This window comes from Ictidomys tridecemlineatus, chromosome X, assembly GCF_052094955.1.
Source record: "Ictidomys tridecemlineatus isolate mIctTri1 chromosome X, mIctTri1.hap1, whole genome shotgun sequence".
Classification (NCBI taxonomy): Eukaryota; Metazoa; Chordata; class Mammalia; order Rodentia; family Sciuridae; genus Ictidomys; species Ictidomys tridecemlineatus.
The window spans coordinates 101,422,903-101,439,406 of NC_135493.1; the positions used below are offsets into that span (position 1 = coordinate 101,422,903).

General features: G+C 32.1%; 1 protein-coding gene across 17 annotated transcripts in view; it reads left to right on the top strand.

Annotated features, from left to right (window-relative positions):
• Dmd (dystrophin) overlaps positions 1–16,504 on the top strand; it is a 2,094,227-nt gene that overhangs the window by 1,275,006 nt on the left and 802,717 nt on the right. For all 17 annotated transcript variants that reach the window (XM_078034984.1, XM_078034996.1, XM_078034982.1 and 14 more), the window contains one exon: positions 6,154–6,329. In XM_078034984.1, coding sequence (XP_077891110.1) covers positions 6,154–6,329 — 176 coding nt within the window. The remainder of the gene's footprint in view (positions 1–6,153; positions 6,330–16,504) is intronic.

Consider the following 16,504-nt stretch of genomic DNA (forward strand, 5'->3'; position numbering starts at 1 on the left):
GAGAACATTAGATGAAATCTAAGAAGACCAACTCCTAATTCTAGTACGTGTGACAAATATGATTTCAGCATTTATTAATGGGATACAATAAATGTTTACTAAAATGAAAGCACAATAAGTCTAGGAAAGAAGAGGCTAAAGAGATGCTTTTTATTTCTGTTTGTTCACTTACAAAGACTGATCCTCTTCAGTTTGATTTATTTTGTGAATTTCTAGTAAAAGATCTTCAGGTCCACAGGTAGAAGGTGAATCTGTAATATGGTTCAAATTTGGAGACATAGTGTATATGGTGAAAAGTAGAAAACACTCCTTCATTACAACTTTGTCTCCAGCTACAAAGTCTAATATATACATTAATGACACTAAGTAGAAGTATTTCATATACACCCTATATTGAGGAGGATCACTTAGCTCCTTTTTCAGCTCATATAGGACCTGCAGCGAGAAGGAATATTTAGAGTGACTACATCAGAGTTTGTCCCACAAAGAAGTCAGAAATCCATTCCTTCTTACTAGGAGTTAGAGCTAACTCAGCTTGCAAGTAGGAGGTGACAGAAGAGCAAGTTGCAACAGTAGAGGGGAGAAGAAGATGTGGAGGTATTTCAGACATTCCCTCTGTGCTGGGATGTTTCACCTGATCTTGGAGTTAATGAGTAGGCCCAATTCTTGTTCTCCTCTTTCTGATCCTTTCTGCCTTGATTCTGATTTGCTGCAATTCTCAACCTTTCCTAAGATTTATCATTTCCTCATAAAAATGTACAATTATTGTATAATAATCAAAAAACGTTTTAATGTTTGAGGAAATGGAAAGGTTAGCTACCCTGATTTGATAATTACACACTGTATACATATATCATATAATTATATTATACCCCATAAATATGTACAATTCAAATAATAAGTATAAAGAATTTTAAAAGAATGTTTCACATCTAAACAAATGATTGCCATGTTTATGAATCATGTTTTACTTTTTTCTCATCTTCCTGTTTTAAGTAAATATATGAAAATATATACATACATATATGTATATATTACTAATTTTTCCACTCTTGCCCCTCTTTTGTTCTTTCCAACTCATGAATTTCCAAAATTTAGCCATATTTTAGTCTTTATGAATGTCCTCATCAGATGCTCAGTCAGTATCAGAAGGTCTTCCATTAGGGTAGAATTACCCAATCCATGGATGAACTAAACTGTATCCTGTCCCTGTGCCTTATTGTATCCCATGGGTATTTGCTCATTTGTGTTGCTTCCTAACAAAAGTTCATCATCTTATGAAATTTGAAAGTTACTTTCTGATGCATATTAAGATCTCTGAAGACAGCCTAGTGACTGTCTGCCAGTTTCACAACTCTCCGCAGGTTCATTTTATTACAGGTTTTTACTTGTTCAGTCTGTAAACTGAGGTAATGATTGATCTCTCAAAATAATTCCCTAGCAAAGTTACAGAAAAACTCTTGGACTGAATTCTTCATACATCTACTTGTTCATTGAAGATTCATTGTTCTTTACTTTATTTCCCTCTGTCTTTATCTTTTCTCCCAGTCATATTTTGTCTCTCCTATTTTTCTCTTTTTCCCTTAGTTTGTACGTTTTTGCCAGTTCTTTATCTCCTACAATGCTCATTCAATTTGTCATTTTATGATTTCTCATAACTGTTTCTTAGCTCATTCCTTTTCCTTTTCTTCATCTGTCACATTTTATTTTCCATTTGCTGTGTTTCTATTCAGTTTTAGAAATTTTTACATATAATACTTTTCAAAAATTTATGAAAAAAATTTTTGTATAAAAGATACATTTCTTTTTTTTCCGTATCCTTCCCTCTCTAAAAATGTAGCAGTTCCTTCCTTGCCTATATTTCCTCTTTCACCCAGTTTGACCAGACATGATGGACTTAGATATATAATAGTGTCACTTTCTGTAATTTAGAAGCACATCGTAATTTAAAAACCATGAAAGAAGTAAAGAATAATGCAGCCATTCTAAAAAAAAGTACTCCTCCTTCTCCCCTGTCCTCTTCACATTTCTAGCCTACATTTCTTTTATAATCTGTTTTGTACACTTTCTTCCATTCCTTCCCCCACCCCCCTGAGGTTCAGGGCTTAGGGTAGAACTCTGGGCTTTTATGTTTTGAAAAATCCCCTAGGGGAGTCTGATATGCATTCCTTATTAAGAATGAATGTTTTAATATTGGAATCAAAACACAATAAGCTTTCTAACTATGATGGATAATCCAATAGATTTAATTATGATTTTCTTTCTTTCTAAAACTAAGACTAGATGTTAATTGCCAGAGAAATAGATAAGGATACCTATGACAACAGTATATTCATATTATATCAAAGCTTAGAAGTTTCATTGGTAATGAATAATTCAGTGCTTACAATATTTAAAAGCTATAGAATAAAATTTAATTTTTGCTTTTCACTGTATGAACAAAGCTGATTGAGATTTGATGTTTACTTTTGTAAATCAAATGCTATCTATTTTCTGGCTCAGAGGCTAACTATAAAACACCACATGCAAATTTTTACTTCCTGTTTTGTTCCATTATTTTGCTTCCTTATGTTTTATCACTGAAAATTCTCTCCCAGTAGACAATATACTATAAATGTTTCTCCTGGTTACAAAATCTTCCACAAATGCAGTAGAATATTTAGTGGAATATTTAGAATTTTAGTTCACAAAATTAAAAAAAAAATCTAAAGGCCTGATTTTGGATTCCATATAAATGAGATTTAGATCTAACAATTTTAAGTTATTGCTTCATTCTGAGCTATTCAATTCTCTCTGTTATCTGAGTAACAGAAATAATAAAACCCTTGTTGGCTGTACAATTGGGTCATGAAAGCCACCATAGCGATCAGCCACAATGTAAAAGGCTAAGATCAAAAATACAGTGCAAGGAGGCTAAGATAAAAATTCTGAAGCAGCTTTAGTTTATAGCCTTGTAACCAGCAATAATAATTCCTTGATTATTTAACAAAGACTCTTAGGCATTTTCTCTATCACCTTATTACTCGTAGTGGTGCTCCTGGAGCAGCAGTATCATCATCCCCTTGGAACTTGTTAGAAATACAGAATTTCAGCCACTCTACAGAACTATTAAATCATAATCTGCAATTTAAAAAAGATTTTCAAAATATTGTTGTACACAGTAAAGTTTGAGGGTCAACTGTCTAATTTGTGCCCCATGCATTTTTAAAAGTATGAGTTAATCATTGTAAATATTGGACAACATTGAGGTCACTCATATGAGCCCTCTTTCTCTTCTCTAACCTTCTCAATGACTTCTGTGTTTTAAGAAGTTTTCTCCATTTCAGCAGTCACTCATGCTTGCATGACCCAGTATACTCAAAGCCCCTTCAATTCTTTCTTAACAGTTCATATTATCTCTAGCCTTTCCTTTTTGGTCCATTGTCAAATCTAGTATTAGTCCTAATTATCATCTACAAGACTCCTGTCCTAGCTATTTTGCATGTTTCCCTGCCTTGATATTAGTCTGTACTGTGCCTCAGAATTACACAGAAGCACAGCTCTAAACTTTATACTCCCATATTTAAAAACTGAGTTGTTATCTATTGAATTAAATTAGCTATAAAGGCCTTAATAAAAAGCCAAATCCTCTCTGCCAGGCTGCAGTATATACCCACAGCTGAAAATTTCCTTAAACTCATGCTCTCATACACTGACATCAAATTCTACTGTATACTCCTGATTAGATCACAGAGATTGCACACCACAGGTCTCCACTTTAGCCATCCTCTTGCTGCCCCTGAACCTCCATGTGCCTAAGTCCTACCCATTCTTTAAATTCCATAATTTCCCAGAAGTCTTTCCTGTTCATCCTCCTACTGTGATTCTCTCCCTTCTGATCTACTGTTTATGGTATGCTTTCTCTATCCTACTGCACATAATTTAATAAATAATCATTCATCACTGTGTCTAATCTCTTCAACTAGATTATATACTGCCTAAAACCTAGAAAATTATGCTGATTTTTAAAAATCTCTAGGAGGCCCAATGAGAGGTATTAATGTTACTGGCGGCCAATCAGGGAGTCTGTCTGGATCCTGGGCTGGCCAGATTTGATACTCTGCCTACCTGAGAAAGAGGTGACAGAGAAGAAAATTAACTTTATGCAGTTTAATCAAACTGGGAAGAAGCAGTTAGATTGCTTCTCCACTGGTGGGTCCCACAGAAGCAGTTATAATTACAATTTATAGAAACAAATGTCAGGTGAAATACATATATAGATTTAGTTAGCCAAAGAACATGTCACTCTCTGCTTCCTTGCTGTCTGTCCTCAGCAAGAAGTAAAAGCAGTTATCAGGAAATGGATTTTAATTTCAAAGTGCTCAATTTCATTAATACAAATAATGCCATGTGGATAATGAGATTTAACTTCCTTCCTTCTCTCTTTCCTTTCCTTTCTTCCTTTTTTCCTCCATTCTTTCCTCTCTTCTTACCTTCCCTAGTTCCTTTATTAAAAGATTCATTTATACACTCAACAGATATTTACTGAAACTTCCCATGTACCAGGTACAGTATTGTACTAAGAAGTAAGATACAATTGTAAGACAAATAACTGACCTCAAGGAATTCATGATATAATAGGAATATAAACACAGTTTTTTTATGACTGATACCCCTGTTACTAAGCAGTAACTCTCACATGCAACTCTGAAGTAGACAAAATGTAAAGACTAGGATATAACCAATGGACCAAAGTCATTTGGGAGCAAGGAAATATCACATATTTACTAGAACACATCTCATGATAATGGTCAAAACAGCTTGTGAAGGGTTCAATAACTATGCATACTTTTTATTTGTTGTAAGGTACCATGTCCTTGACATTCTATTTGTTGATTTGTGGAATCTTTTAATTGATAGATATATGATACAAAAGTTCCAATATTAAAATAATAATATTATATGAAAATGGTAAAAAAAAATGCCAAGGAGTTATGTGGAGTGAGAGTATAAGGGAGACTTGACTCTGTCCTACAAAATTATGTATTTATTTATTTATTCGGTAAGCATGTCCTGGGGGATATGAACTTCATACTGGACCAAGGAGTAGGGGAATATAAGAATATTTAATAATTTTCCTTATATCTGATAGAACATTCTCCATATTTTATTATTATTTCAATAATATAAGGATATGAATACAATTTAAATATGAAGGTATCTCAAGTTCTTAAGTACCATTTCATTTCTAAATTTTGGATTACTCATGTGTTATTTTAATTGCCTTATAAATTCTGTTTTTCAAAAAGGTAAATCAGGAGGGATTGTTGTTTTTATGTACTGGTAAGAAGGCATTTTCATTTATATGTGTACTTGGTTTTAATAGTCTCTCTTTTAGTGAAACAATATTTCTGACACTTTACTCTTGAAATTTCATTCACGATAAAAAAATAGAAGATATTTAAATTGACCCTGTCAATGACTCATAAAATTGTTCTGGTGGCTATAGACTATTTTAAATTTTATTATTTTACCTTAGAGGTTTTTTGATGGGCTATCCCCGAAAGAAATTAATTCTCAGCTTTATGTGACCTTATAAGGCAAGATAACACAGATAAGTTATAAACAGTTAATTTGACACAATTATAAACAGAATTTGACACAAATTTCTTTTTAATATAGTAATTCACTATATTTTAAAGTCTCTAGGGTTTTTTTAATACTATGGCTAAACTATGTTTATTCTTTTTTACCTCTCATATCGACAATCACTTGGAAACCTATATACTTGGTTCATATTTAAATTTTATAACACTTCATAGACTATTAACCATGGAACATCCTTGTGGGGACAAGAAATCGAATTTGCTCTTGAAAAGTTTTCCAACTAATTGATTTGTAGGACATTATAACATTCTCTCACTGACAAGCTTACAAAAATAAAAACTGGAGCTGAACTGAGAGGGCACTTTTTTACTAACACATAAAAGGTGTCTTTCTGTCTTGTATTCTTTGGATGTGGGCATGTCAGTTTCATAGAGCAACTTTCACATGGAGCTTTTATATTTCTTTCTCTCCCAGTACAACTGCATGTGGTAACACATTGTTTAATCTTTTCTCAAATAAAAGGATGTGGGGCTTCATTTTTGTTTCGCCTTTTTGGGTATCTTACAGGAACTCCAGGATGGCATTGGGCAGAGGCAAACTGTTGTCAGAACCCTGAATGCAACTGGAGAAGAAATAATTCAACAGTCCTCCAAAACAGATGCCAGTATTCTGCAGGAAAAATTGGGAAGCCTGAATCTACGGTGGCAGGAGGTCTGCAAACAGCTGGCAGAAAGAAAAAAGAGGTAGGGTGATACATAAAATCAGAATGCTAAAATTTAAACAGAGTGATTTAACCTGTCCTTTAAAAAAGATTTCATGAATTCTAGATAGGGCAGAAGTGGGGAGGGGAAGGGAGTTGGCAGGGGGTTAGCAAGGATGGTGGAATGTGATAGAGATCATTATCCAAAGTACATATATGAAGACATGAAATGGTGTCAACATACTTTATATACAACCATAGATATGAAAAATGTGCTGTATATGTGTAATAAGAATTGTAATGCATTCTGCAGTTGCTTATTTAAAAAAAATAATAAAAAAAAAGATTTCATGAAAGAAGATTATAAGCCGGGTAAAGGGCACTAGCATTAAAGAGTCTATCAAGTTAATCAACAGCATTAAAGAAATTTATTTCTTTTTTCTTAGATACTAAAATATAAACTTGTTGCTACTTATTGCTTCTTGGCTATTTTAAGCTTTTAAATTTATTTTTAAAATTACATGTTTGCTTAAATGTGAATGTCTTCAGTATATTCCAAACTTAGCAGGCTGAATCTCATTATTTTAATGATGTAAAAGGGCAATTATAAATGATGATTATGTAGGAAAGACAGCTCTTTGGTTAGATTTTTTATAACAAGTATAAATATGATTTTATGTTAAAAATATGATAGCAATATTTACTTTAAGTTTCACTACATTTGTTAGTACATTCTTGAAAAGGTGTTTAGGCCAAAAGTGTTGAAATCTAAATGAAAAACAAAACCCCCCAAAATTGTTGTTGCTTTCAATCATCATTTAACTTTACCTTGGAATGTATTGAAGGGTTTGAAAGCCAAATGAATGCTACTGCAGTTGCATAGATATTTTATAAATGCAATTTTGTATTATGCTTCCAGTTGTTTATGCTAATGTTTCTTATTTCATAAAGGAGAAATTGGCCTTTATTTACCAAATGAGACTATTGTTATGAACAATGAAAACAGTTCTATTGCCAAGCCCTTGCATCCTCCCTATCATGTGCATAATAGGTGAATTTTAATATGCAAGACTGAGATACCTTGTTGCTGAACATCTTTGGTTAAGATGTGTTAGAAAGAAGGTTGTGGAATTATATTCATTGCCTTTTCCCGCCTCTTCTTGCCATTTTTGCTTATGTTACATTATTTGAAAAGTAGATACTGTTCATATTCTTATATGAAACAAACATATAGTTGACCTACACACACACACACACACACACACACACACACACAAAGTTTGCCAAAGTTAAATACTAATAGCATCATCTAAATATATATTTTATGTTATATCTGGGTATAGAAAATATTCTTTTTTTAAACTACATAAGATAAAGACCCAAACTTGGTAACTAAACTTCTTTCTTGGAAATTCATACATATTTTTTCCTAGATTGAAATCCTTCTGTTAATTGAACAAGTATTCCATTATTTGAATAACTAATATGTTTATATGATGAACAGTTTTAAACCTGTGTATAGTCATTTCTGAACTAGGCTCCATCAGGTGTAAATTAAGACATGAAAATATTTAGAAAAATTGAATGTAATTGTATAAAAATATGTATCTTTAATATATAAAGTTGATTAAATTGGAAGATTAATTTTCTTTACTATGTATAAAGTTGTTTCTCATTTTTAAATATTTATTACATAGTATTTGAATAGAGCATACTACTATTTCCTCTGATAACACTCACCTGAAATTTTAAAATGTTGTTACATGTCATTGATTCTTTTTATTAGTGCATATTAATTATACAAAATGGTGAGCTTCAAGTTGGCATATGTGTATATGCATAAAACAGTTTGATAAGTTTCAATCCTATGTCATTGGTTTCTAAATGCAAGTTTTAATTTATGAATAAAGACGAGACAATATGCCTATTTTTCCAAATAGGCTCTAGAAATTTAGATCCTCCTAATTTTATAAGAAAAAGGTATATGCTGACTCTATTGTGAAAAACTATCCAAATTGTAGGTCAATTACACGAGGGATTTGGCTATAATAATTGGTTAGAAATTCTCTCCCATTTAAATATTTTGACCTACATTAAATATTGCACTTTTGTGCTTTAAAAAGTCAAGATCAGCTTCCTTGAGGTTTTTGTTTTTAAACTCAGCTTTTAAAGTTGTCTACTTTGTGCCACATTTTAAAAATAAATGTTAGCATATTTAAATTTCCACTGAGATCAGTTTTGTGGCCTCAGGATTTTTATATCATTTAAAGTTTTATGAAGAGTAAAAATGTAATAAAACATAAATGTCAATTCTCCCAATATACTCACAGCTATTTCCATGTGTCCAAAAGCAACCCAAGTATAAATAAATAAAATAATATTTCATAAAGAATATGTTAGCCTAACAATTGTGAGAGGGCTGTAATCATGAAACTATTGTTAATCAATGGCATGAATTCAGTGCTATTCAAGTAGACGATAGAAGAAAAGAGAAATTATTTACTGCACAGGTAAAATATTTGATATGATTTGACCTGCCAAAAGTGCCCTTCATTTGTAATGGTACTTATATACAGCTGCTAGAAATATTTAACATTTCTTAGTTCATAGGCATACATGAAAGAAAGTGGGTAACTTAAGCAAAAAGTCTACAAAAAATTATTTGGAGCCATTTTAGCTACACAACTTTAACCCTATCTCATTGAGAATGCAGCATATCAGAACTAGAAAGAAAATATTCAGAAATATTTAAATACCATTGGACATTCATCAATGTTATCCTATGATGGAAGCAAATGAAGTATAAAATATAGTCAATTAGCTGTGCAATTTAAGACAGAAAATTCACTTGCTTCAATTACATAGTAGAGTTACTGGATAAAATCTACATGTTTAGACATGATAGTAGTGAGTTCAGTGATGTTTTGCCACCAAAGTAATCTTCATAACAAGGAGATACAAATGAAAACCTATCAGATATAAAGAGAAGTCTTAAGTTCAAAGAAAGCAAATCTGTGTACAAAAGTTCTTTAGCTTGGGTCCATGTATAAAATTAAAGAGGTGCCATGATTGTGAATACATAAAAAAAATTACCTCTTTGTTTTCACTAATCTCATTGAATCACAGAAATAGTAGCAAAACTTTAAAAATCCTGATATTTTCATATCATATTAGAGTTGTATATATCTCAAATATTGTTCATGCTTTTTAAATTTATATTATTACTGTAAAAGTTTATGAGGAATAGTGTGATAATGAGATACATATAGAGAGTGTGTAATGACTATATCACTGTAGTTAACTTTTCTAACTCCTTGAACCTTTTTCAGAAGTTTTTGTTAACACATAATAATCATACATATTTATAGGGTAGAGTGTGATATTTTCATACATTGTATACAATATATAATAATCAAATCTTCTAGTTATTCATAAAATATATAATAGGATATTGTGAACTATAGTCATCCTATTATGACTAATACTTATAATCTCTAACTATAACTACTTAAAAATGCAGGAGTTATTTGATCTTCCTCAAGTTTCTATTGTTTAATGTGCTCATGAAACAGTGCATTTATTACTATAACATAAATTTGTTTTAGACTTAAAAACATATAGATTTAACAACATTACTCCAAGGAGTCCTAGTGTTTGCCAAATTGTCAAATTACCTAATTCTGACATGATATTTACCAAAGGGGCCCAAGACATAAAAACAATAATTTTAAATATTTCCACCTAGCTTAGAGTCTTACTCTTAGTATAATTTCAGTCAATTTTATATGTAGTTACATATTCAGACACTCCTTTTGTTCTGGGATGTTCTAGAAGATATACTGGGCAAGTGAATGTGGGAAGACAGATTTTGAGGTAGTGGATGGCTGAAAACATAATGCAGAGTACTTAGGATAATGTCAGTTGATAAAAGATTAAATGGGAGAAGGAAGCAAGGAGCTGGTTAATGGAATTCCTAAATTGAGGATTCTCTGTATTATAAATCTTAGCAATAAAAACATTATTGCAACAACTGATAGTTCCTTCTCATTTTAAACAAATGCAATATGGCTTCCTTCATTTCACAAATAAGGTAATTATTGTGGTAACATATATTGAGGAATAATGCTTTAAATTGAAATGTTAGATTATTATTGAATTCATTTTCCCCACCTTTTTAGTAAAAAATTTCAAGTATATAGTGAAGTTGAAAAATAGCTTAATGTATATCCATATACTTTCCTCTCCTCCTTCTAAATTCTTCAAGTGAACACTTATTGACATTTCACCATATATATTTGCAAGTTATAAACACCATTATACTTAACCCATTAAGTACTTCATCAGGAATCACCTTGGAAAATAGGTGTGCTATATATAGCATGTTTGTTTATGAAGATAATGCTATATTTTTACTTAATGTCCTGTCCATATTCAGATTTCTCCAATAAGCCAAACCTGTATTTGTCTTTTTTTAATTTCTAACCACCATTTGACTCAGCTATCCCTCTCCTCGGTCTATACCCAAAGGACTTAAAAACAGCATACTACAGGGACACAGCCACATCAATGTTTATAGCAGCACAATTCACAATAGCTAAACTGTGAAGCCAACCTAGATGCCCCTCAGTAGATGAATGGATTAAAAAATGTGGCATATATACAAATATCACTCATCAATAAAAGAGAATAAAATCATGGCATTTGCAGGTAAATGGATGGCATTGGAGAAAAATAATGCTAAGTGAAGTTAGCCAATCCCCCCAAAACAAATGCTGAATGTTTTCTCTGATATAAGGTGACTGTCCTTTAATGGGGTAGGGGAGGAACATGGGAGGAATAGAGGTACTCTAGATAGGGCAGAGGGGTAGGTGGGGAAGGGAGGGGGGAAGGGGTTAGTAATGATGGTGGAATGTGATAGACATCACTATCCAAAGTACATGTATGAAGACATGAATTAGTGTGAACATACTTTATATACAGAGATGTGAAAAATTTTGCTCTATATGTGTAATAAGAATTGGAATTCATTCCACTGTCATGTGTTTCAAAACCAAAATCAATAAAAAATAGCTCTCTCACATCTTATACCAAAATTAACATTTGAAAAATATTGGTTCCTTCAAAAAAATACCCCTCTTTGGCTTTATCTGACTTTCCCCCCTCATGTTATCATTTAGCTCATTCTCTGTTTTCTGACTTTCTTATAAACTGGGAGTTGAGTCTAGACAATACTTGAAAAAATGCAAGTCAAACATTTTTATGAGACTACTTCATATGAGGGCTGGGGTTGTAGCTCCTTGGTGATGAGGCACAGGGTTCTATCCTCAGAACCACATAAAAATAAATAAAATAAAGGTATTGTGTCCATCTACAACTAAAACTATTTTTTAAGAAATAAAATACTTTTTAAAAAAAGAATACTTCATATGAGATGCCATATACTTGATGTTACATCACCTACAGAGATGCATAATATGAAGTGGTCTCATTCTAAATGCTGCTAAATTTTATCACTCTGTTAAGCGTATGAACATCAAATTTTGCACTGTCAAATTGTATTTTTCTTTGAAATTAATATATCATCCAACAGCATTAGTATCCATTTCAAACCACTTTTAACCTGTTACATTTGAGGCTTGCAAACTGATGGTTTTCCTAATTCTGACATGATCCTATATTTAACCAGCTGACTTGGCTCTGTTTAAAAAAAAAAAAAAAAAAACCTTTGTTTTCTATTGGTGTCACTATGGACTCATAGATTCTTATTTATTCAGTGTTGTCATGAATTATTGTTATTATTCTTGGCCAGTGGGAGCTCCTTAAAGCTTCCTGCTCAATTGTCCCAAGCTCACCTTGAATTTTCCCTGCCCCAGATTTGGAATTAACCATTTTTCCACAGATCTATGGTTTTGTTTAGGGGCAGTCATATGTAGAAACTGAAATATAAGAAGTATCCCCTTCTCAAAGGAATATTGGCACCTTTTTGGCAAGAAGTTCCAGGTGAAATAGTTTTGTATTACTTTTTTAAAAATTTATTTATTTACTCTAATTTGTTATACATGACAGAATGCATTTCAATTCATAGTACACACATAGAGCACAATTTTTCATGTCTATGGTTGTTCACAAAGTAGAGTCACACCATTTTGTCTTTATACATGTACTTAGGGTAATGATGTCCATTTCATAACACCATCTTTCCTAACCCCATGTTTTTATAATTCATTTGCAAGGACATTTAAAAAATCTCTTTTGGAGTATATAGAAGTTCAAAGTAAGGCTAGGCATACTTAAAAGCCCTTCTGATGTAAGACTTAATGTTTAATCAGTAAGTTATTACTCATTTAAACCTCTTTACTTCAGCATCTTTGTACCAAAGTTTACCTATATATGATCTATGTTAGTTTGCCAAGCAAATTAACAGTATAAATAAGATAATTCGAGGCACTCCTAAATGTACTTAAGGGAAGAAATAGTTGCTTAAAGACCTTAGCTCATTGTCTGCATGCAAATGGATGCTGTTAATTAGAAATGAGCCTTATCTAATTCATTAATGTGGGCCTAGTAGGACCTCTTCTTGAAAATCTCCATTAGCAATTCATATGACTATGCACTGTTTGTAAGACAACTGTTTTTCTCTTAAGTGTGCCTTAATTTTGGCTCCTCACTATTTCAGGCTCCTCTAGCCAAATAGCTTTCAATTTTCAGCTTCAACCAACAGCTTTTCGGATAACTTTAGTTCCTAAAAAATTAAACTACAAAATTTTAATATGATTCAGAATCTCCTCACAGTGTGTGCCATCTTTCAAACGTATCTGGCTTATGTATATAAATCAGAGCTAAAAGTCTGATCATAAATTCACACTCTATCTTCAGGATGTCTCCAGTTCCAAATCCAGTCCCTTTGCTTTATCCATACTTGAACTTCCCTAGTTTCTCATCATACTTTGTTTGACCTTGACTTTCTTTTTATTCACCCAAGTTTGGAAAATGAGTGCACACAAGTTGAATCTAGCTTGAATGCATGTAATTTTTTGAGCAGGCACTGTGTTGAAATAATTGGCAACATTTAAAAATTGAGGGCATTCATATTTTTTAAATGTGGATTTTGGTCTTCTTTTGTAAATTCAGATCAGGTTACTAGGTACTCATTTCTACATTCTCTCTAAGCACCATCAGCTGCAACTGAGTAGCAGATGTTTCAGACTCTTTCTACTCAAAGTGTGGTTTCTGGTCCAGTGCACACATATCAGCAGGGAATTGCTAAGAAATGCAGAATCTAATAAATCACAATCAGTAGCTTAACAAGATTTCTAGGTAATTCTTCGTACACTGAAGTTTGAGAAGCACTGCTTTGGATAAGCAAGCATCCTTTTCAGTTTATTCCTCTTTGTTCATTTATGTTATTTGCTTTCCTATAGACAGCTGACTTTATACTACCTCATACAAACTCTTGGATTCTGATTATAGGGGTGGAAGTGATGGTGATGTTGATAAGTCTAAATATTGCCAGGCACTTTATATTTTAGATCACATAATCCTTATAACAACTCTGTAAGTATTAGACTGCTTTCAGTTTTACAGAAGAATGATGGGTGCACAAACTGGTGAAGCTCCTTGTCCAGGATCATACAGCTAGAAAGTGTTTGAACTGAGATGCAGGCCCAAACAGTCTACAGAATCTGTTCTGACCTATCTTTCCAAACACATTTTCTGCCATTCCCACTATTTCAGCTTATATCTGAAGCATAAAATTATTTGTAGTTTCTGTCCTTCAGCTTTTGGAAAAAACAAAACAAAACAAAACAAACAAACATTGATTTTAGTTTAATTATCATTCATCTTCTTTTTTCCTGAAAATCCTAACTAACCTTCAAAATCCAAATTAAGTGCTCTATGAAGGTGATATTCTCAAGAGAAGCAGTTTGTTCTCTTATTTGTGTTCCTTCTTGTATAGCAGTCAAAAACATTTTACATATCTATCATTTATCATACCTATTTATATACTTTCCCCACAACAGATTGAAATCTTTATGAGGACAATGTAGTACCTTATGCCTATGACCCACAGTACTTTGCAGAAAGCCTGATACATTTGTAAGTGGCCAATAAATGTTTTCTTAAATAATAATAACTTTATTCATATTCAAATTAAACCAAACATGTAAATCTTTACAGCTGACATTGTTACATAGGTTAAAAATAGATCTACAGGTCCAGGACCAAATTTTATGTTGTTATAATGTTATCACATTTCCATGGATACATTTTCAATTCTATAATTTGGACTCATTCCTTTCTAATCTTAAAAAATTAGAAGGAGTTTGATTAACAGTTAATATTTAGGTGTTCTCCAGAATTTAATATATTTAAGAGACAAGCAACTTCAATTTCCATTGCTACTTAGAGCAAAAAAGCAGCTCTTTGATTCAACATTTAGATGCAATCCTAATCACCAAAGAGCTATTTTTAGATTGATCAGAGAGAATCATACAGACATTATTATCCACAGGTGTCTATGAAAAAGCTGGTCTCTTCCCATCTGTTCTCTGATGACTCTTGAAAAGCTTTCAAGGACATTCATAATTCTTCATCAAAAGACTTTGAAAAATTAGCTTCATAGTTAATCCTTTTATATCATATTTTATTTTTTGCAACTTGGCAAGTTCTAGCAAAACTGACCAACTGGAGCCAAATATGCTGTTGCATTGGCTGGTACTGACAATATCACTTTCTATAGATACACAAGTGAATATACTTTATCCATGGCCTTCCATGAACTTTTATGTGACTGGGAAAGTAAAAGTTAGGGAGAGTTGTTAAGAAAAATCTCTGAGAATGGTATTCCAGGATAGGAGGATTCAAGTTAAGAGCGAACAGGCATGCCAGAGAGAAAAAATAGCATGAACAAAAATCATTCACTACTTTGATGAACTACACACAGTTAATATAAATAAGCTCTCTTAAACAACTTTCATTTAATGTGCTCATCCAATTATCTTCAGCTCCATTTTCTATGTAAAAACAGCCATTTCTATACCAAACATTATGACAGATACTAGTAATCTATAGACGTTAGTGAAAAACTTTCAAGTAGTCTTTCCTGGTACAAAGTATATTGTCTCCACCATTTGAAAGAATGTTTACTAAAAGTCAGTAGTGTTTGGTTCCCAAATTATTTATACTAACTATTCTTGTTTTTTCTAATTTTGATATTTAATTAAATATTATATAGACAATGGAATAGGAATGTATAGAGAATGAAAATACTAATTTGTATCAAAACTAGGTCAAATTGTTTTGGAAAACTTGATGAGGTGGTTAACAAAGCAATACAAATGTTAAGGTCGATGTAGGTGAGGTAAATGTTTAAGATTGGGGATGGGATAGAAATTGGAAAACATCTGGAAAGATTTTGCCTTCAGACTCTTTCCAGTGTCTCTAAATATAACTCCACTTAAAAAAAAACAAAAACTAAAAGTCATTGATGATGAAATGTAGAAGTATTTTATGCAAGATAAGATACATCGAACAGTCAGTAGTTCCTTACTCCAGGAAAAGTGTTGGACTTCACACCAAATAGTAGGTGAATGAACAACCATTTATATGTTTTAAGAAAAAAATTAAAATGTTTGGACATGTGTAAATGCCTTTATATAATCTCTCTAATTTAACTTAAAAAAATCTATATATTCATCTTACTTGGTTTTAATAATGGGAGTTATTTTGTGTATCTAAATAGTACAAAGAAGTATGCTGTGGTGATAAATGAAGTAGTAAAGATGGATTGGGTCATGGAACACTTTAAATCTCAAAAGCTTTTTTCCTATACTTAGATAAAATCATGTTAGAAAGATTTTAAATTGTTTATATCTGGACCCTCATAGGACCTTCTTTATGGTTGAGCTTAGTTGAAAAGAGAGAAAGACTGGTAATAAGGTAGCTCAAGTTAAGGAGTTTTGTAGTATTTCAGGTTTAGGACAATGAGTGAGCAGAATTGAATTTGGAATTACTTTATAGATTCAAGAAATACTTGGTAAATAAAAGTACAGTAATTTGGTAATTGGTTACTAGATTGAAAAATAAATACATTACAAATATTTCTTTCCAAATGTGTTTCACACTGTTTGCCATAGTTCTTCACTATCATAGAGAGCAGATGAGGTTAATACAAGCAGAAATGGACTTTATAAGACAGATATAGACCTGATCTGATTT